Source organism: Arachis duranensis, chromosome 1, assembly GCF_000817695.3.
Source record: "Arachis duranensis cultivar V14167 chromosome 1, aradu.V14167.gnm2.J7QH, whole genome shotgun sequence".
NCBI classification, from domain to species: domain Eukaryota; kingdom Viridiplantae; phylum Streptophyta; class Magnoliopsida; order Fabales; family Fabaceae; genus Arachis; species Arachis duranensis.
The window spans coordinates 4684121-4707552 of NC_029772.3; the positions used below are offsets into that span (position 1 = coordinate 4684121).

Sequence of the window (23432 nt, forward strand, 5' to 3'; positions counted from 1 at the left end):
CCTCACAGGTCTTAGCCACTTCTACTTCTATCCTATAATTAAACATCATTTGTTCCTACACCCACTTTAATCAAATTCCTATGCTTAAGATGAGGTTATCTGAATCTTTACTTATCTAAAGCTATCAGCTTCCACTCACTCTTCGATAAAGTGCACATAATATTTCTATTATGGGAGAAAATAATATTTTTTTTTCATATCTGAAGGTTGTTATCACTGACTTCTTATGTTATTTAATAGTGTATTATTCGTCAAAATTTATGTTACTCTTTAAAAAATTGATGTATTATTTTAAATTAAGTAAACTTAATTCAAACCTATAAAAACCTATAAAAACGTTCCTCTTCTCTTTCATATTAACCTACTCACCTCCAACAATCACACACACAGACCTCTCTCTCACCGTCAGGCCCTCTCCCCCTCCCACCGCGACCCACTCCTTTTCTATCAGCAAGTTGCCGGAACCAACTCGGTTCCCACCAACCTCTGCACTCTCCATCACCGCCGCCACAACCTGCTTGTAACCGAAGAAGAATCTCTTCATCGCCGCCTTTATTCCTTGCATCGCTTGCAACACCTCCACCACACTCTCCTTTTCTGCATAAACCCTCATCGCGGCCTCCACTATCCCCGGCCCTCCCTTCGAATCAACCTCCACCTCTAATATCTCCGGCACCATCCTCTTCATCTCCCTACACATCTTCGTCACCTCCACTAGCTCCTTCGACCGGAAGTAATTACAGAGACTGCATATGGCTTCACCTGTTCAAGGCCAAGGTACCCCTCCTATCCAATAGCAGTCGGTTTATAATCCCAATCAACAACCTGGCCCAATTAACCACCGTCCTACCCTGTAACCAGTTCAACAAAGTTTGGCTCAGCAACCTTTCCAACACATGCACATGTCTTCTATCACCGACATGTGCGTTTTGGGATATTAGATGCCGTTTTGATGATTAAAGAAACTGCAAAGTACACACTTGATTTTAGTCAAAAGGAGTTTTTAAACAATTACAAAAATATAAAAAAATATTCACTTAATATGAAAAAAACATCCTAATACTTAACAAAAGAAATATCCAGTTATATTTTAGCAAAAATAATTAAATATCTATAAAATAAAAAAATGAAATTCTTAAAGAAATAGAGACATTCACATTTGTAATAAAAAAATTTCGAAAAATATATAAAAGAACATCCATTTAGTATGAAAAAGAAATATTCTGATATTTAACAGAAGCAACATCTATGTATATTAATTCATAGAGATTTTGGATTCAGCCAGAGATATTTGGTTGATTTTTGACTAATACTCTTTTGGTTCTTTAGCATTGCTCTTCCAAAAAACGTTTTATGTTAGTTTTATTGAAGAAAGTAGAGAAAAGATCAAAAAAAAATTGTTTTTGTCACTTAATTTTTTTTTTGTGTCAGTACTACACAATACATCTATACTACACATTCATACATGCTATATCGTGGCTTAATTAAAAACTTGGTGCAAATTTTTGTCGTTAATAATATATTCAGATTTCAGGCCCATTTGTTAAAATTATTAATGTGAAAAATTATATTAAAAAACTAAAAATTCAAAATTTTAATACATTTTAAAAATATTTATTGCCTAAAACATTATAGTTATTTTTATCCTGAATAGCCTCAATGGTTGCCATGTTAATTCTATTAAAGGATTTAGTTTTCAAAATGCAGTTAATTCTATTAAAGGATTTAGTTTTCAAAATGCAGGTTAAGATTTTTAATATGTCAAAATTATCAATAGTAGAAATTTATTTTGTTAATAAATATATTAAAATTTATAATCTTTTATATTTTTTTTATAAAAAAGTTTAATTAAAATAATATTAACATATGTCTTATTTTATTAGCCATTTTTTTTTAAATTAGTTCCTTGGCTCCTTGCCTCCTTGGATGACTGAGAAGTGAGAAACAATGATGCCAAAAGGGGAAGCTTCTAATAGAAACCAACGAAGTGAATGCTCTCATTCCTGATTTTCTTCACCCAAACCATTCATTGTTTCTTTCCTTTCTTGTTTGCACTTCTTCCCACTTTTTAGTTCCTATATACTCCTTCTTTTATTCTCTCTCTCTCTCTCTCTCTCTCTCTCTCTCTCGGACAGTCAACTCAAGAGTTTAACTGAACTGAAGCTTCATGTAAAGTTCGCAACTTTCTTCATTTGGGTGGTGAGAAAACTGATTATTTTACCGATTAATGGGCTTAACTATTATTGGTGTTCTTAACACTCTTATAATTCAAAATTTCACTCATGGCATCGCTTATATTTTTTATGCAATATTTAATATTCAACACAACTCAACATGTGTAAGGTTTTGGATTAGGAGGATTTATAATTTTTCTTACTTTTCCCCCAATATGATTTCTGAATTCTGATCAGTGATGATCGCACTTGTACTTTTGAAATTTCAATTCTGCGTTTCTTTTTTGGTTAATTTGTTTTATGAGTAACTGAAAGCTTCGTGTTTTGGATTTTTGGTGAAGGGAAATGAGAAGAAGAATTAGCTAAGGTTGAAAAAACAAGTTCCTTATTTTCTGCTTTGAACTTGGGTGTGTGTGATGGAGTTCCCTTTCTTTCATTATTTGAGTCTTTGGAGAACATGTGGAGATATTCAAATTTGGACCATTTTCTTGCTCATGCTTCTGCTGCTGAAGAGTGGTGGTGTGTATTCTGATTCTGATTACTTGATTGGTCTTGGAAGCTATGACATTACTGGACCTGCAGCTGATGTTAACATGATGGGGTATGCTAACACACAACAAATTGCATCTGGGATTCACTTCAGGCTGAGGGCACGCGCTTTCATTGTTGCCGATGAAGACGGTAAGAGGGTGGTGTTTGTGAATCTTGATGCTTGCATGGCTTCACAGATTGTGACTATCAAAGTAATTGAGAGGCTCAAAGCAAGGTACCCAAGTTGGCTAGTGTCAGTGCTTTGATAGAATTGACTTATGATGTTCATAATGAATTAGGAAATTACATAATTGAAATCAAATTATGTGATGTGGAATAAGCATGAAATGAATTAAAATGTGTTAACAATTTTTCACTTGTATTGAAATACATAAAGAATTGTTTTGAATTGGGCATTTTTGGTTTCAGGTTTTGGGCTGAAATCCATCAAGAATTGATTTGGAAACTATACCCCGAATGAATATGATTTACTTTTGAGGTCTTTGAAAGAGTTCAAATCTATGCTATTATTTAGTTTCAAATTCAAGGAAATGAATTCCAATTCATGAATGAGCTCAATTCTTTAAGTTTCTAAATTAGCTTGACCACATGGAAAAAATTTTCTTTTGATCGATGCTCGTAATAACTGATGTTTATTGTGCTGAAGTTTTGCTTCATTTTTTTGGGCAGGTATGGTGATCTGTATACTGAAGAGAATGTAGCTATAAGTGGAATTCACACGCATGCTGGCCCTGGAGGTTATCTCCAATATATTGTGTATATTGTAACATCTCTTGGATTTGTGCGCCAGTCATTTGATGTCCTTGTTGATGGAATTGAGAAGAGTATTGTCCAGGCCCATGAAAATCTCCGCCCCGGATCAATACTTGTCAATAAGGGTGAGAGAAATTATCTTAGGACTTTTCCTTCCATCCACCTTAGGCCTTAGGCAATATTCCATACATAGGTGCTAGCATCTGATCCAACAGAGATAACTGTTAGCTATTATGTCATTTTATTTATGATTCATTAGTCATATGAAAGTTATCTTTAACTTGCAGGAGAACTCCTAGATGCCAGTATAAATCGCAGTCCCAGTGCTTATCTCAACAATCCTGCTGCAGAGCGAAAGAAATACAAGTATGATGTTGATAAAGAGATGACACTTTTAAAGTTTGTTGATGATGACTTTGGACCTGTTGGAAGCTTCAATTGGTTTGCGACACATGGGACTTCAATGAGCCGCACAAATTCATTGATTAGTGGGGATAATAAAGGTGCTGCTGCACGGTTTATGGAAAACTGGTTTGAGAAAGAAAGTTCTGAAAGAAATTATTCTGTTGGATTGAAGAATGATCGCTTGCCACGAAGAGTCTCAAATATAATTCCTGGTCTTCTTGATAACCGTAAATTACTTAGCCTTTTCTTTTTGTCCTGTAATTCATCTCTACTGAAATTATTAGCATATTTTCCAGAACATGTTTGATATACAAGATAAGTGTCTTAAGTTATTAGCATCAGAGTGTCTACTTCTATATGTGAATTTCAGGTCATTATATTTATTTGAGAGCTGCTACACAGTATGAATCAGGTTTCGTACCAGTGTTATATACGCTCTGATAACCGATTAGGCATTGATTGGAGTGTAAGATGAGAGAAAAAAAAATAATGTGCAACTAAAAAACACAGCTCACTTTCATATTCACATGTCGTTTCGTGCCATAAGTTTTGTACTATTTAGCTTTTTTCCTATGTATATTCTGATTAAAATCTAAGTGCAGATCATGAATTACTGGAAATTTCTGCCAACTTTCAATCACTTCCCAGTAGATCAGCAACCAAAAATTCGAGCGTTGCAAGACGAGTGAGAAGTGCACGTAGGCAGGCTGGCAAGCCTGAATTCGTATCAGCATTTTGCCAATCAAATTGTGGCGATGTTACTCCAAACGTGCTTGGAGCTTTCTGTATAGACACTGGTCTACCTTGTGACTTCAATCATAGTACATGTGGAGGAAAGAATGAGTTGTGCTATGGCCAAGGACCCGGGTAATTATTTCTAGCATGTTTTAATTTTCACAAGTGCTTGCAAATGTTGCTAGACCTGTAATAGTTACTAAATTAGTAAATTTCATCCTCAATGTAATGTGACAGCTACCCAGATGAATTCGAAAGTACACGCATCATAGGGGAAAGGCAATTTAGAAAAGCAGTGGAACTTTTCAATGAAGCAAAGGATGAAATTGAAGGGGATGTTGATTATAGACATGCCTATATAGATTTATCCACGCTTGAAGTTACTATTCACAAACGTGGAGCTTCCAAGGTCGTAAGGACATGCCCTGCTGCAATGGGGTTTGCATTTGCTGCTGGTACAACTGATGGACCTGGAGCTTTTGATTTCAAGCAAGGTGATGATAAGGTAATCATCTATCCACTTTGCTTGTGGCAACCATTTTCGTAGGTTTGAATTCTTAAATATTTGTCATGATGTTGTATGGCAGGGCAATCCTTTTTGGAAAATGGTTCGTGACTTACTTAAAACACCAAGCAAGGAGCAAATAGATTGTCAGCATCCAAAGCCGATTTTGCTTGATACTGGTGAAATGAAGAAACCTTATGATTGGGCTGTAAGTTACACTCGTTCATCCTGAATATTTTGATTTTGTAGTCCCTTGGTTTAGTGATGCTTTCTTCTATAAGGAGTCTCTTTAACACTAGTAGATTTTAACACTGTGAAGTTAGATTTCTGGAGACAAGTTTTTGGCGGTACATAGTTTGTGCACAAGTCACACACATGTATATGGAATGCAAGTTTAGCAGCAGATGAGAAAGGCTATATGGAATGCAAGTTTAACACAGAAGTGAAAATTGGAGATGTTATACCACAAGTGAAGAGATATAAGTATCTTGGTTGTATTATTAAAGATAACGAAGGAATAGAGGACGACGTAAACCATAAGGTTCAAGTAGGTTGGTCAAAATAACAAAGTGTTTTGTATTTTATATACAGCAAAAAAATATCTTTGAAACTTAAGAGTACATTCTTGCACTGTTATGAGACCAGCTATATAGTATGGGATGGAGTGTTGGGTGGAAAAAGTTGAACACAGACATAAGTTCAACATGGGTGAAATGAGGATGTTTCGATGGATGAGACATCATGAGTATGGACAGAATAAGAAATAAGGATGAGAGAAAGTTGGATTAACAGAAAAGATGGTGGAATCTACTCTAGCTTCTAGACCCTTCTAGATTATTTACTCAGCTCACTCTATTAGGAGAGAAGGTCGGTAGAGCATCCAGTGAGAAGGATAGATCAAATGGAAGATAGACCAGTGGTTAGAGGTAGAAAAAGACCTAAAAGGACTCTGCATGAAGTTGTCAAGCAAGATTTCTATGTAAACGATCTCGCCAAGACATGACACATAATATGAAGCCATGGTGTCGTTTAATTCATGTAACGAACCCTACCTATTAAGATAAGGCTTTGTTGTTGTTGTTGCTGTTGTGATATGCTTTTCTTCCCACTCAAGAGCTCTATTTTATCTAGACACTTTCAGTCTTCTTGAATTCTTTTAAGAGTATTTAAAATGCCTTGAGATCTTTGTTTGAGAAGAGAGGGTTATGTTTGGTATTTCATGTCAAAAATGGGTATGTCAGGGAAGGTTAGTGTGTCGGACAACTAAAGGATGTTATTTTAACAGAAGTTCGATATAGAAGTCTCACATCTGTTTTCGCACATGCAGTGTAGTGCTTGTTAGTTAGTAACAACATAAATCTTGTATATAAAGCTTTTCTGTGTTAATTTTGCAGCCATCAATACTTCCAATCCAGATCCTCCGAATTGGGCAGTTTGTGATTCTCTGTGTACCAGGAGGTACTAGCTTCTCCCCTACACTTATTTGCTATAAATAATATTGTTTGAATCTTCATTCTTCTCATCCTCAAACTCTAACAGCTGCTTCACTAAGACAGAATATGCATTGTATATAATAGTTATTTTTATTGTTCTTTTCCTTGGAAATTATATTTCTTCAGATGCTTCATGCATGTTTAATATTGTTTTATTCTGACAGAGTTCTCAACAATGGCTGGTAGGCGTCTTCGTGATATGGTTAAGACAGTGCTAAGTAATGACAAGGACTTTAAAAACATGCATGTTGTTATAGCAGGGTTGACTAATACTTATTCGCAGTATGTAACAACATATGAAGAGTACCAGGTGCAAAGATACGAGGTCAGTTATAATTTTTCTTGAAATAACATGAATCTTGCAGCAAACACTTTTGTTTGATTTCCATAGCAAGCACAAAATGCAACATTAGTTTAACTTTATAGTTAGTTATTCAAGCTCAGTCATATAACTTTGTTAGGGTGCTTCCACACTATATGGTCCGAACACACTGAGCGCATACATTCAGGAGTTCAAGAAGCTTGCAAAGGCCCTCATCAGCGGCCAACCGGTAGAACCCGGTCCACAACCCCCTGATCTCCTGGATAAGCAAATAAGCTTCCTCCCACCAGTTGTTGTAGATGGAACCCCACACGGAGTAGACTTCGGAGATGTGTGCTCTGATGTGCCTCAGAACTCCACCTTCAAATGTGGTGACATGGTGACAGCATCATTCTGGTCAGCCTGCCCAAGGAACGACCTCATGACCGAAGGCACCTTCGCATTGGTGGAATTTCATAAAGGTGAGGATAATTGGGTTCCTGTTTATGATGACGACGACTTTTGCTTGCGCTTCAAGTGGTCAAGGCCCTCTAAACTCAGTTCTAGGAGTAAGGCAACCATAGAATGGAGGATACCAAATGATGTGAATCCTGGTGTGTATAGAATAAGACATTTTGGTGCTGCAAAGAGTTTATTTGGTTCAATTCACCACTTTACAGGTTCATCAAGTGCGTTTGTGGTAGCATAGAGTCATAGAGGTAGTTTTATTGCTCATCACTTTTACTGTATGTGTGATTTTGATGCTTAACTCTATGGAGGTTATTTGGTGAATGAATCCCTATAGAAGGATGATACCAGTGTGTGTATCATTTGTTATACAGCCCTATCACTCTACAAACACATCTCATCGCCATTTTTATTTCGGAATTATATTGCTAACAAATGATTCTTTAAAATGTTGTCTAATGTTAACTGCTGCTAGTTTTAGCTGTTTATTAATTGTAAAACACCAATGTTTGTGAATAAACAATTTAGTTTAGAAACATAAAGACGATGAAAATTTGGACATTTTGTTCAGCTCACGCTAGCAAAAACTTAAGCAGGATGTACTCCATTTTGGACTCGTTTAACGTCTACAATAAGTGGTAGATTTTTAGCGCTAAAGTTAGTTGAGATGTGTTTTATACACTTCTCATAATCAACACAATTCTCTCTCTAGCTCTTAATCAATTCCATAAACATAAAATATGAATATCCATAAATTACTTAAAGATGTGGTAATATTAATATACGCTCCTAAACTTGAATTTGAGTCTTCCAAAACGTACAAGATTGTGATAATATGAAGAAAATAAAATAAAATAAAAGGTTAATTACTCTTAAATCATCTAATAGGACGTTTAAAAAGATGCATGTGTACTGCAACAGACTAGTGAATAGTAACTTAATTCTTTGAATTGTCAGAGAGACAAGAAATAAAGATTTACAAAAGAACCACATCATTCTAAATGGCAATCCCTGAATTGCTATGAAATAACAAAGATAGGGGTGAATATCATCTAATATAGCATAATCAACATGCAAGTCATGTATAAACCTCTGGAGAACTGGTACTAGCCAAAACTTCTTGGTGTCACATAAAGACCCAACAACCAGAGACAAACTAATCAATGGCTCTCTTGTTAGTTCTAGTGACTAATTACTGCTCTGCCTCTAACCTAGCAACATCATCAAGAACAAAAAGAGCTTCTCAGCGAAGCCTCTTCAATATGGATTTCCTTGCAAATAATAGACACTGCACAACTTAATCTGCTGCTGCTTTTCGCCCAAGTTTCTCAGTTAAAAACATGTCATGTCATTGAATTAGGCGTCTATTTGAAATTTTCTCTAACATGTCAAAGAAAACTGCGATCTCGAGTTGAAGACAAAGTCTTTTGTTCATTAACAAGCATCCAAAGAGTCGCACATGCATTCATTCAAGAAGCATGAGGAAGCAAATCGCAACTATCAAGCTGAAATTGCTTTTGGTGAAATGGCATGGTAAAATATAGCTATGAATACAGCTAGCACACTTGACTACCATGCCTGAAAAGGATTGGTGCCTGAATTTTGGCACACAAACAGCCACCAAAGCTAACTCCAGAGAGATGAAATGGAAGTATAGCTTTGGGATACAATTTACCAGAGGGTGCCATGAATCATGCTATGAACCAGGAAAGTTTGTGAAGTCATCCAACCAAAACTATGAGTCCAATACTCTAATTTCTGCATCATGTATAAACAAAAGTAAGTCAGCAGATTTCAAAAATATCATTTGAAGAAAAAATAATCATTAGAAATACAATCTCACAATATATATCTTTTTGCTTTTGGATTTTGCTGTTGTATAGGGGAACTCTTAACCCCGAGTTTGTATTATCCTTCTCATCATCATATTGAAATTCTTTTATCATCCAAAGAAAAAAAGAGTAAGAAACAGCTAAGAAGTTGGAGAGAACAAGTTTATTTATATCAAAACCTGGTGGCGAATACAGTGATGCATCACTGAGGGTCAATTGAAAATCATGTACTTAAAAGAACAAATATTTAAAATCTTTCATCTCATTGCAGGCACAACCACTCCATTATAGATCTTTAATGGTCAGGAAAACTGCACTTTTTTACTTCAGCATCATTCACTCCATCAATAAGGCCAAACAAGTAAAATAACATATTGAAAATTATCACACAAATGCTAAATTTCACAAAAATATTTGCAAAACAATTTTTGGCCATCCTTTCTTAAGTTCATAATTCAAGAACATTCTAACTTAACCACAACCTGCTTCTTTGACTAGATTATCATGCATCTTCTACTACAAGCCTAAAATGTGAGACAGGAATTGTTTTTCCAGGAGTAATGGTGATCAAGAAATTTTTGCCAGATTAAGAATGATCCAGAGCCTCTGGACTCTGCTCAACCATTGCAGATTTAGTTGGCATGCTTCATGCATCAGTGCTTAAATGCAACAAACTTGGCTGTAGCATTTAGTAACTGCAAGACACAGATACATACTCTTCTCTGTTTCTAGGAACCTAATCTCCAACCTATCAGTTTCCTGTGGCATGGTACTAGAGATCCATTGATCTTTGAGACCATACATTCTACACACTTGCACCAGCAAAAATGGTTCTAATACAAGGCTGGAGCAACAATACAGGCTAAAAGCAGGCAATTTTAGTTCAGCTCAGAATCTGGGATGAAGCCTTGTAGTGAAAGAAGAAGAAGACACAGTTCTGCAAAAAGGTCTCAACACACATCAAGATGACATTCTTGGAATCTGTGGGAGAAAAATAGGGTCGGGGGAGGTGGCAATGGTTAAAGTCCGAGAATATATTACTGCATGTTTCTATCTTCAATCACTAAGCAGTGCTATTTCAATTCAGTAACAAAACTGTTGAATTCTGCAAAGCATGATGTTTGGCAAGACTCGTGGGCTACCATCAAAGTCTTCTATAACAACATAACAAATATTAACACCCATTGAAGTTAGTTTTTCAGATTTATGAGTGCCTTTCTCAGTGGCCTCAACTCAAGGCCTTCAATATTATATATAGCCTTAAATTTAGTGACCATACATTCTATAATTGTGACAATTTAAGCACCAAATTGATTCATAATCCAGTGCTTCACTCCAGGATAAAACAGATGGAGTTAAGCTTATTTTTCTTAAAGCAAAGAGTTTATAAAACAAACTTCGCATATCTTATATTCCCTCAATTGATAAACCTGCAGACTTGCTAACAAAGTACTTCCCAGAACAAGATTTGCCTTTCCAGAAAACTCTTGCAGATTTTCTCACTTTCTTTCAATTTCACTTGTCTATGAAATATAGTCAAACATTCACCAATACGTACTCTGAAGTCCAAACCATACATTGAATGGAAGTTCAAAAATATGGTATATTTTCACATATTGTTATTACAACACATGACAAGACGCAATGACATCTTTTGATTCATATAACCAACCCCACCTATTGGGACAAGTGCTGTTGTATTGTCGTTACATCACATAAAAGTAATTACTAGTACAAAGAAATATTAATTTAGACATCAATGTAAATTATAAAGACATTCATAGTTGCATAAAAGTTATATGTACCATTTGTGGCTATCAAGCGCGAAACAACTGAGTTAAGTCAAACAAATTCATTCAGGTCAGAACATGCAGTACATTTGGTATTAGTTACATTTCATTTAGGTTCAGATAAATATAGCATTTAGAAGTATACACGTTTTTCTAATCATATTTAAGTCAATAGCAATCGAATGCAATCCTTCTAGTTCAGGAAATTATGCATTTTTCCTTCAACATTATTCAAATAATTGAATAACAGTACAAAGAAGAGACAATCACAACATATTCGAAATTATTAAACATGTGCTATATTGCATAAAAGAGAAATAAGAAAAACGATCTTTGCCCTTGATGTATCATAATTTTGTACTTCAAAAACATTTTATTTAACCACAGACCACATTTTGCTTCTCTTAACAGATTCTCATTCATCCTCAGATAGAATGAGTTTCCAGGACATAAAGTGTGATAGCAAACTTAGCAGCAATCGGATGTTCATATATTGATTGAATACAGGGCAGATAATCCAGAGATCCTAGATGCTTTCTAACCATTGCTAATTAGGTCAGTAGTCCATGTGAAGTAAAGTTTAATTGAATAAATTTCAGTAACATCTTACTAGGCCCAGTTTCTTACTATTTTCTTTCTTCCACAACATAAGCTCTGTTCATTGAATGTTTGAGCTCCGTTAATATTTGAGGCTGTATATGCTTCACTCTCATAGCAGAAAAGAGGAATAAGTTGAACACCAAAGCAAGAATCATCCCTGTTTACCACAACAACAGCGCACATTGGCATATCCTGAAATCAGACAACATTATGGTCAGCTGTCTTGATGTTGAACAATGTGATGCTAGCACATTGGGTAGTGAAAAACAATATCATTCTGTTAAAAACAATAAACCATAAAGTAAAAAAATAGAAAAGAGAGTAAGGTGCATTGAATGGGATTGCAGTTCTGCAATCCACAGGTAGCAGAAACAATGACCACAGACAGCTCTATATGGCTTCGAGCAATCCCCTCAAATTTGGTGAGAGGCTAAAAACAAAAATGGTCAAGGGAAACAGCTTCACACAAAGATTAGTCACACCATGCTTGTCCAACAGTCCAACACTCTAAAGAAAGCAAGATAGCTTCATCTATGTTAATGATACTATCATTATAGGGGATGATCAAGAAGAAACGGATGGCTTAAGAGGCTTTAGTTGAGTTATGTTAAGTCAAGGATCAAGTACAACTGATATATTTACCAGGAACAGAGGTCGCCCAATCGAGGACTGGAATTTTAGTATCCCAAAGAAAGTATACACTGGACCTACTCAGAGAAACTAATATGTTGGTCGTAAACCAGCTGACCCTCAACCAATGCCAGGAAGCAAATCCCTGTGGGAAAATTAATCTACCTAAATCCTGATAGGTCAAAAGTTAGCTTTGCTGCAAGTATGGCAAGCCATGACATGAAAATCCTGTTGAATACCACATGAACGCTTGTCAACCAGTTTACTTGAAGGGAATGCCCAACAGATGTTTAAATTTTAGAATACACTTGAGCAGAGGCATTCAAGTGTTTGTGAATACTGATTAGGAAGTGTCTGTTACAGACAGAATATTGATAATGGGATAATGTTCCTATTCACGGGGAAATTAGTCCCTTGGTGGAATAAGAAATAGTCAGTAATTAGAGGAAGCAACGACAAGTACAAAGCTTTGTCCTCTGACATTTCTGAAAAGACTCCAAAGGATACTCAGTAAACTGAAAATCATCTAACATCGTCCTATGAAGTTTTTTTTCGATCGTTTGTCTGACAAGCTCGACCCAAATAGGGGAGAGAAGCTTATGTGATGGCTTATGGTCAACTAATTATCCCCTTTGGCATTGCCATCAAAGATATTGTCCTCTGAAGTAGATTCTCTAAGACAACAAAGCTACTATTAGTAATGCAAAAAGCACATGTGCTGATAAGACCAAACATGTGGAAGTTAGAGCTTTGGACTGCCACTTTGGAATACAATCCATCAAGCATGCAAAGAAACAGATATCCTAACTAAGGGCCTCTCCGAGGCAACCTATGAACCCCTTATATCTGATCTAGGAATGATAGATATCTTGATTTTTTGGTCATAATGTTCTGATTTGGATTTTTGTTTTCTCTCAATTTGTAGAGATTGTCTATATTTAAGAGGAGTATACTTCATCAATTCCAAAACAGAACTTTTACTCTACCATGAACCTAGGCCTGTATCATGTGGCCTTGTAAATCCTTTTATACAATAAGATAGAATATAAATTTTTGCAGAAACTAATCACTACTGTATGCTCACAGCTTTAAACTCTACTGACTACTCTATGATGAACACTTTTGCAATGAAAGCCTACATTTTACCACAGGTTACCTTGGTGAACATACTATCAAGACAATAACATAGAACTGTTACAAGTGTTGTCTAAGCAATCCCAAGAGGTTTATGAAGACCTGCCATCCTATAAGTCATTCTAAACTAACTCTGGTCTCAAATTCTTGAATTTCTGTTTCCTCAGCATATAAACCTTCTTGTGAAGCTGAGTTAACACTTTGATTTGCAGTATTGGAACCTTTCCAGCTAAGCCTGCTCCAAGTTTCTGATTTAAATATCCTCTCAAAACATACAATGACCAGTTTACGGACATCCTCATAGTAGTTCAAAAGTACTACCAATGAAATAAGAATATTGATGATGATGCACCTGAATAATTGAGCGACAAGGATCAACAGGAGTGCTTCACACGCAATTACACCTGAAAAGTGTCTAATAATAGTAGCAAGCAAGTTTTTATTGGTTGCTTTAAGTCCAACAACATGGCAAAATGTAGCCACAAGGAAAATCAACAAACTTGCTATGTGTTCCTGGAAAGGATTGCTGGTCAGGCCTTGATACTTGATCGCTATGGAACCTAACTCCAAGGTGATTAAGCAAATGTATACATTGTTGGTAGCACTTACAACATCACTGCAGAAGCCATTAATCCCGCAGTGATATTAGAAATACTTTGTTACTGCCATCAATTCTTGAATAAGGAAATTTGCAAATTTACTCATAAGAAATAAAATAAAGGGTCTTGCTAACACAAATAGAAAATTTTAATAGAAAACATAATCTTTTTAACCAAGACTTTCTACTTAAATTCTGTTTCACCAATGCCCTTATGACACTTTTTAGCTAAATCTATAAATAAAGAAACACATCTTGAATTCTTGATATAATTCAAAAGTTACTGGATATTAAATTAGACACTATATCTCTATTAAATGTAAATTTGGTTACCTCTCTGTGACTGGTGTTGAGTATGTGCTACTGCTGTCTGTCATAGTGCTAATCACAGGTCCACAAAAACTCCAACTAAGAGTAGGTGCCAATTTGATGAACTCAGCAACAGCTATTGACAAGTTTTCTTCAATGCTCCAAGAAAAATAGTCGAAATGCAAGATTTAGTGATGGATCTGTCTTCAAGCAAGAGCCAAACCGAATAATTTTGGCCAATAATAATAAATTGGAGTTGAAGGTGATTTGTGGAGTTAACAAAAATTTGCTATCTATCACTCTCATTTAAAAGGGTTAAAATCTTCGAAAGCTTGCCCAACACTTGCCCACCAACCTGGCTGGTTCCTGTCTATGGACAAACCCTAAATTACCAAAACTCCGTTGCTTCAGTTCGCACCCAAATAACATCACTCTGGATATGATCGAATTTTATGAAAAGTCAAAAACATATTCAGAGACAAATTTAATGGAAGAGCATGGAGATCGTCTCCCGACGAGATTTGGTGGGAGAGGATGGAATTGGTCACGGAGAAGAGCGCATTTGCACGCAGAGAAAATCGAGATTTTAGTTAAATTTGAAAAGTAAATGCACATAGAAGCACACTTGGATTATATGAATTATGTATGCCATTGCCAGATGATGGTATATTTATAGAAGCCAAGCACTATGGGCATATCGGGAATTTCATAAATGCAGCACGGTGGAAAGTTTCTTGGAGATTGTTGTGCTGCTTGCGCTTTCTTAATGGATGTTCTCTTCTGAACAAGACTGTGATAATGACATCTTGTCCTGACCATTGCTCAGTGTGTGTCAGTGTGTGAGTGTGACAGTGACATTTTAGCGGCACACGCAGATACAAAGATGATGCTTTAGCCGTTACATCTCGATTAGAAAATATATAGATTAATTGACATCAACCACACCTCTAGACTTTCAGACTTTCAGTCTCCATTTGAAAGTTAGATCTCGATTACAAAATATATTAGATTAATTGACATCAACCACACCTCTAGACTTTCACTCTCCATTTGAAAATTCTTAAACACCCACTCATGTCTTAAAGATGCACACATTACATTCTCAATACATTGTCTTTTTCATTAATAAAATAGTTGTCTTGTCCCCTAGTTCAAGCATATAACTAGTAAAAGATTGGATAAACAATCCAAAAAAACCATCATAACAACATGTTAATTAGTAATTACCATTAAATAATCTAACAGGACAATGGATCATTTGGGATCACACTGAACAGTTTAGACGGAAACTTGTGATAATTTTATCGCAAAACAAAATTGAACAGAGTTTTAACCATTAGATTTTAATTAATGAGGCTTGATGTAACGGTTTAAAAAGTCAAACCATGTGATGGTTTAGAAAATAGAAACATAATTGTTAAAGTAAAAATTTACGTCGGTGGTATGTAAAGTATACGATTAAAAATTATTAGATAATTTAATAAATTTGGCTAAATTACTATCTAATATTTTTAAACAATTATCTTCTTTTATCGAAAGATCATTTCGATCGATCACCTTCTCTTATAAAAGGATTATTTCGATATCTTATTTTTGGGAGACCACTACGTCTTTTCTTTTGTCTTTAAGATTTGTGCTGATATTTTCTCTTTTTCTATTCGCACTTCTCTTTACACTGTTGTTCTATGATCTAACTTCGACTCTAATTGTCTTCGTTTGTAATGCTGTGGTTGGCATGTACGGTAGGCGGCGCGCAACATGTTTGATGAATTGTGCCAAAAGGACATTCATGACTTGGTCTCTTGAAATTTTATTGCGTCAGCTTATTTTCGTGCTTCTGAGACAAATACGACAGATCAATTGTTTGTTGAAATGACCACTCATTATTGGTTGTCGCCAGATCTTATAAGCCTTGTTGACATACTTCCTGTTTCTGCTTTTGTAGGTTCTTCAATGCAAGGGAAACAAGTTTATGAGTTTGTTGTTGGGAGTGGGTTAATGAATGATGTTTTTTGTAGGGAATGCTATTGTTGACATGTATGCCAAGTGTGGTAAGATGGATCAAGCAAATAGGTTTTTTGAAAGGATGGAGTTGAAGGATGTTGTTTCTTGGAATATTATGGTCATGGGGTATTCTCAGACTAGAATATTTAGGAATGTTTTCTCTCTGTTTGAGCATAAGTTAGGAGAAGAAAGGGAAGGAGGAGGATGCAGAAGTTAGGGTTTCAGGGACCAAATTAAGTCTAAAATACAAATCTTGTCACGTCAACTAATCATTACAGTGTCCACGTAGCAAGAAGAGTGCCACTTCAGCACTTTGTTTGTTGAGTCATCGCTGGAAAGGGTTGAGGGACCAAATTGGTGTCCGAACCTGAATATGGAGAACCACTATAGGTAATTTTGAATCTCAGAAACCAAAATGGATAATCGTATGAATCTTAGGGACCAAAATAGGAATTTAGTCGAGTTTTAACCATTATATTTTAATTAATGAGGCTTGATCTAAAGGTATGTAAAGTCAAACCATGTGATGGTTCAAACTATGTGATGATTCAAAACTATAATTGTTAAGGTGAAAATTTACACGCAGTTCGTCTTTATATGAAATTAATAATTGAATAATCTATTATTATGGAGTTAATACTTAAAATGGTCCCTAAAATTTGGAAACAGATTCAATTTCGCTCCTAAAATTTTAATTGACTCAATTTGAATCTCCAATTTTCAATAAGTGACTCACGTTAGCTACTTATTAACTCAACATTATGAGAAAAAAAAGTTTGGGCTAAAATGGTTGTCTCCACCCAACAAATCCATAAAGTGGAGACAACTTCGTATTTTGGAGGAAAAAAACTGGAGACAGCGCTGTAATTGGAAGGAGAAGAAGAAAGGCTTTTTTATAAAATCACAACAAATGCGCAGGAGGTGCGTTGTTAGGCACTGGAGGCGAATTCTCAACTGTCCAAACATGTGTCGATCATGCACGTATCTTGGGTGGAGGCTCTTTCGTACCAACGAAATTAGGTTAAATTACACAGTTAGTCCCTACACTTTCAGTGAAATTGCAAATTGGTCCCTACAGTTTAAAAGTTTATAATTAGGTCCCTGAAGAAAATTAAAATTTGTAATTGGGTCCCCATTAACGTTTAGCGTGAATGGAAATGTTAAATGTTATTTTTTTTTACCAAAATGCCCTTACAAATCAATGTTCTAAAGAGTCAATTTGAAAGAGAAGATAACAATCTCTCATAATGTATCTCTAGTATTTGTGTCCAGTATCTTTGTTAGGGTTGAAGGATTTTTTCGAGCTATAATGGACCCAAACTAGTTGTCCGAAGGAAGCTCAACATCCAGGAGTATGAACAAGAGAAGACATCGATGCTTCTGTGGGGAAGAGGTGGTGGTGCTCTCCTCGTCGTCTATGAACAGCCCAGGTAGGAGATTTGTTGCTTATTGTAAATTACCAAAGTGTAATTTTTTTGAGTGGATTGATGGAGAGGAAAAGGTGATGGGAAAGGAGAGAAGGACTCACTGCTTTTGTGGAGATCTGCTGACACTTCGAACCTTCAGTACTGTGATGAATCCAAATAGAAGATTTATATCATGTCCCAATAGAAAATGCAAGTTTTTTGAATGAATTGATAAAGAAGACAAGGCTGGGACTCAATCTAAATGCAACAAAACATGCTAGAGATTTTGTAAGGTTGGATGAATCTATGAATGCCACACTAATAAAGGCACAAGAAAGAAAGATAGATAGATTAAATATAGAGATAGAAGGCATGGAAGCAAGTGTAGGAAGATTGTATTCTGATTTTACATTGCTCCAACAACGAATTGGAAGAATGGAGAGTGACATGAAGAAGCAAAAACAATTGCAGAAGATTATATTGACTTGTGTGTTGTTGGTAATATTTGCAGTGTATTGGTTTAATTGAGTTTGATGAGTTAGGCAAAAAAGTGTATCTGCAGTGTATTTGTATAGTGTTTAGTACTGAATGTAATCATCTTTTTTTATCAATGATAAGTGATTATGAACAATTGTTTGCATTCATATCATCCCTTTGCAAAAAGTTCTAGTAGACAAAATACAGAGTAAAGTAGTTAACATTCATATTAAATAATAGTCAAAGTGGTCCCTCCAAGACAGCAAGCCACATGCCAAACATAACAAAAGCAATAAAACAAAACAAGTATCCTAAATAGTGTTCGACAAAAGTGGTTCATAAGCCACTGAAAGTACATGGACATAGGATATAATAAAGTTCACAGCCACAGCCAAAAAACTAATACTACTAAGTCCTAAATACTTAAAAAAAAACTAATCTGCTGTGAGGTCTATGGTTTCACTTGGTCCAGCTTTTGCCTTCCTCACACCTATCTTAAGTCTTCCACTGCGTCTTACACCAAAATTTTTTGTCTTAGGCAGTGGTGGAGCTGTGGACCTTGTTGGAGCTAGTGCAGGTTATGTGGAGCTGCTGGAAGAGGTAGTGGTAGAGCTGTGGAACTTCTTGGAGCTGGTGCAGGCAATGGTGAAATTGTGAAACTTGTTATAGCTAATGCAGGTGGTGCAGGTGTTAGCTGAGAAACAGCAGCAGCACGAGTAGCAGATCTAGCCTTTCTAGATCTGGATCCTTCTCTGCCACGTCCCCTTCCTCTTTGGCTAATAGTGGCAGAATGAGCAGTGGAAATTTAGCCTTTCTAGATCTGGATCCTTCTCTGCCACGTCCCCTTCCTCTTTGGCTAATAGTGGCAGAATGAGCAGGGGCACTACCATGAGGAGTAGGTTCAGGAGCACTACCCTGAAGAGCAACACTTTCAGAGATCCAGGGTTGTTTCCTAAAAACAAGAGCACATAGGCTAAGTGATAAAGTATAAAACTACAATGAAAAAGCCAAGATTTAAAGGCAAATACCTAATATGTCTGGATTGGGACAATGTCTACTATTATGTCCATATTGGCCACAGTTGCTGCAGGTAACTGATGTTCTACTCCTTCTCAGTTTTGTTTGTGATCTATCCTCATCATGCTCTCTAATCCTTACTCTCCTAGGTCTTCCAGGCTTGACCCTAAAAATTGGAGGTCTAATTGTGTCAAGTTCGACCTTTGGCCACATATTTTCACCATTAATTGGATTGAGTGTTGTCTCATAGCATGCCAGATATGCTGCTGGTGTGTAATAGTTACTGCAGTAGTCCTCAGGGTTGTCTCCTTTCATGAAGATTACAGAACAAGCATGCTGACAAGGCATGCCAGCCAGTCCCCAGAACCTACAACTACATGAACCAGCTAGTAAATCTACAACAAACATCTCTTAAATCATCCTATTTTTATGTGAAACCTCATACTTTAAATCCCCAGCCCACCTAGCTTGCCATTTCATGGGCCTTCTACATATGATATCTAACCTCTTTATAGGCTTGGCCAGTATTTTTCCTATGAACTTAGCTCCCTTTTTCTTCTTTTCAGCAAACATCCCCATTCAATAACATCTAATCCACTCAAACATGGTCAAAATGGGCTTGTCGTGAGCTTCCAAAATTCGTCCATTAAAAGCCTCAGATATGTTGTTCATTAGCATATCACTCTTGGCATAATGAATGAAGTGAGATTTAGTCCATACCTTAGGATCCAGGGCTGCCAACTTGTCATAACACCCTCTATTTACCTCTTTCAAACGATCCATCATTCTATTGCACTCCTCCACATAAGTCGCTTTAGTAGTAGAAAGTATCAAGTCCTTTAAAAGTGTACCCCCCTCCCAAAAGCCTTCTTACAGTTGGCATATAGGTGTCGAAGGCAAAACCGATGCTCCACTCCCGGAAGCATTTCATGAAATACTTAAAGCAGCCCCTGCCAAGAGATCAATGGTCAAGTGAAGTAAGAACGAAATTCACAGAATATTATAAAAATAAATTCATAGAAAACTAAAGTTAGCTATCTTGCCTTTTGCTGGTCTGACATAAAGACCCATTTCTTATTTGTGAAGTCGCCTATGTCCTGAAGTAGCAACTCCAAGAACCAGGCCCATGAATCCTTAGTCTCTGCCTCTACTACTGCAACTACCAGGAGAAAGTAGATATCATTAGGATCTCTACCCACAGCAACCAACAATTGTTGTCCATGATCACCCTTCAGATGGCAACCATCCAGTCCTATAATAGGCCTACAAGCAGCCAGGAACCCTTTCTTCACAGCATCGAGACACATGTATATTCGCACAAACCTTTGTTGGATAGGGTCTATCCAACTTCAGCTTCAATGTCGATCCAGGGTTTGCTCTCAGTACCTCTGCACAGTAGTCTCTGATCCTCCCATATTGCTGCACTACCTTCCCATGCACAACTTTCCTTGCCTTTCTTCTTACCCAATAAGCCTTCCATACAGATATATTTGCCATGTATTTATCTTGAATTGTTTGAATTACAATGCGCAGCTTCATATCTTCTCCTCTACTTAAGTTATTGGTGATTTTTTTTGCAATCCAATTGCTGGACGCAAGACGGCCACTGTAATTCCTCCCACAAGTGTGCTTGCTCTTCAATGTCTTCAGCTAACACAACTAGATTTTCCTACTTCACTTGCTAATGCCATCTATGGACACTCTCCTCCTAAACTGTTGCATTTGACTCTGCATCTAACCTGATCGTTCTTAACATGTCTAATGTCACTTCCATTCAACAATGCATGTTCCTTAATAACCTCCTTAAACTCAGCAATAGAATTAAACTCAGTCCCCAACTGAAACTCATAATCAACACTCATGTCAGCTTCATTATATCTAAGATACCTCTTTCTTCTTGTTCCACTACAAACTTACCCATTCTCATTGCATCTCCATCAGACTTCAACTCCCTAAGACCATCCTTCAATGCAACTCCAGGTTCATTCCACCAAATTTTAGCATTGCCTGTGTATCCAATTTCTTTCACTGCTACAACAATTTCTTGTAACGACCACTCATCTAACTCAAACTGCAACCCTTCCACTACCATTCCACCAAGGTATTCTTTCCCTCCTTTCCTACTAACCATCTGACCACCATGGTAGAGATCAACAGTAAATACAGAATCTCCCATCACTACCAAAAAAAAAGATTTATCACAGAAATCCTAAATATAGTAGATACTCTAACCTCCACTGGAAAAATAAAAATAAAAAAAGGAGTCAAACCATAATATTCAACTCACAGCTGTGTATGGACTGGGGGTTAGGAACTCTTACCTGTTTTAGTGTTGCTCTCTTGCAAATTTTACTCGTCAGCTGTCAACAATGTCAATCAGTCAGCAACTCCACACAATTCGAACCGCACTCGACAATCAATTCCAACAATGGAAGGAAAGCATGAGTAGAGAAATATTCTACTAGAGATGAAGCACGAAGATAATGAAGGGTCTCAGTGGGGTTTTTTGTCATTACAAAATTTGGAAAAAAGAAATAACGAGTCATTTGTCATTCCAGCTATTGCACGTGCAACTCACATGCTCAAGGGGGTGAATATGCTGCCGAATATTCCGTTAAATCAAACGGTGGTAGGGACCAAATTACAAACTTTTAAACTGTAGGGACCAATTTGTAATTTCACTAAAAATGTAGGGACTAACTGTGTAATTTAACCACAAAATTATTCATTCATTTTTAACTTCAACTAAGTTTCACTTTCATTTTTAATGTCTTAGTTTAACAAAAAAAAAATTCCCTTCATTGTGGTCTAGCTCAAAAAATTAAAAGAAGACATAAAAATGATGATACGTCATCTCACTAAATCTGAAAAATATATTATAAATTTTTATATTATCTAATATATGTAAGTAATTTTTTTAATATTAGTTATGATTAGTTTTAGTGTTAATTAGTGTTGGTTAATATTGTTTAAAGAGTTATGTTTGGTCTATTAATATTAATTAGTATAGTTTAAAAATTTAATTTGGTTAAAATGTTAGTTATTAATGTTGTAATTTTTTTAATATGTTTAAGTATAAAAAGGTTATGTGATTAGTTATAATGTTAGAATATGTAGAATAATTTTTTTATGTATTTAAGATTAATAATAAAATTGATGTGATTAGATAAGATTTTAGATTATGTGAGATATTTTTTTTAAAAGAACAGAAAAGCTCTGCATACAAGCCCTAATGACTTGTATGGTTTACAAGTTCATTAACAAATAAAACCCCAAAACGCGCTCCAAGGGTTACGTTGTATACACGCGCTATATAGGGATCCCGCGTATATCTAACTACCAAATTTAAAAGATTTGTTTCCTTCTTCGTTTTCGTTATTTGCAGATTTGCTCGTTCTTCTTCTCGCGAAGCTTCCCCTGGTTTCTTCGATCGTTCTTTTCCTCTCATTTCTTACTCGTTTCTTCTTCGTCATTTACGTTAGTTCCTCTCTCTGTAACTCCAGCTTCGTTTTCTATTTGATTTTTCGTTTTCTGAAATCAAAGTTTGAACTCGTTTTGAAGATAATGGATGATTCAACCTCAGATTGTCAACTGAATCCAGGCGAAGTGGACTATGAATTTGAATCTAACGAAGTTCCTGAGGTTTGATTTACATAGGATTACTATGAATTTTGTTGCAGTAATTTGTATAGCATTGTGTAGGTGAATAATTCGTGAACATTGATTGTCAAAATAATGCATGAAGATAAATCTGTGGATTAAATGTAATGTATTAGTTTTGATTAATTATCTGAAATTTATAGCAGACGCTCAGGTGTAGCTCAGATCTTTTTTGGGTGTATTTTTGCTAGAAGTGTGGGTGTATTTACAGTTTACTGCTTTTTCTGTTATTTTAACTGAGTTGTTGTTGTTCAGGTGTATTATATCAGACATGATTGGATATGTTTTTAGTTTTTGACATGGTGTATTCTGCAACCTGTGTATTTACAGTTTATGGCTTTTATTGTCATTTTAGTTGAATTGTTGCGGTTCGGGTGTATCATATCAGACATGATTGGGTGTATTTATAGTTTTTGACATGGTGTATTCTGCAGCCTCTCTCGGTTGTTGATGACCAGTTTGTTCCGAAGGTTGGAATGACCTTTACCACCCTTGAAGATGCTGAAAAATTTTACAGGAACTACGCCAAGGCTGCAAGTTTTTCTATAAGAGTTCGGAGCACAAATAGGAAGGGAAACGAGATTAAGAA

At 36.0% G+C, this 23432-nt stretch overlaps 2 protein-coding genes across 6 annotated transcripts; one reads left to right on the forward strand and one right to left on the reverse strand.

Annotated features, from left to right (window-relative positions):
* The first annotated feature begins 1937 nt into the window (after positions 1-1937).
* LOC107495378 (neutral ceramidase 1) lies at positions 1938-7793 on the forward strand. Its single transcript, XM_016116560.3, has 10 exons — positions 1938-2199; positions 2516-2940; positions 3396-3604; positions 3767-4111; positions 4487-4751; positions 4857-5124; positions 5207-5332; positions 6519-6582; positions 6782-6942; positions 7079-7793. The coding sequence occupies exons 2-10, from the start codon at positions 2591-2593 to the stop codon at positions 7625-7627; spliced, it is 2337 nt and encodes a 778-aa protein (XP_015972046.1). The 5' UTR covers positions 1938-2199; positions 2516-2590; the 3' UTR covers positions 7628-7793.
* Positions 7794-8278: 485 nt separating this feature from the next.
* On the reverse strand, positions 8279-15140 carry LOC107495566 (uncharacterized). Of its 5 annotated transcripts, none has more exons than XR_008005708.1 (4): positions 14304-15140; positions 13395-13988; positions 9230-11800; positions 8279-9144 (listed from the first exon to the last, which is right to left on the reverse strand). XR_008005708.1 is itself a non-coding variant. In XM_016116748.3 (3 exons), the coding sequence occupies exons 1-3, from the start codon at positions 14345-14347 to the stop codon at positions 11770-11772; spliced, it is 339 nt and encodes a 112-aa protein (XP_015972234.1). In that variant the 5' UTR covers positions 14348-15140; the 3' UTR covers positions 11327-11769. The 5 variants fall into 5 exon arrangements, 2 of the variants coding, with proteins under 2 accessions (XP_015972234.1, XP_020990998.1); XR_002370579.2 differs by having other exon boundaries at positions 8281-9144; positions 11636-11800; XM_016116748.3 differs by lacking the exon at positions 8279-9144 and having other exon boundaries at positions 11327-11800; positions 13725-13988.
* Positions 15141-23432: the final 8292 nt, after the last annotated feature.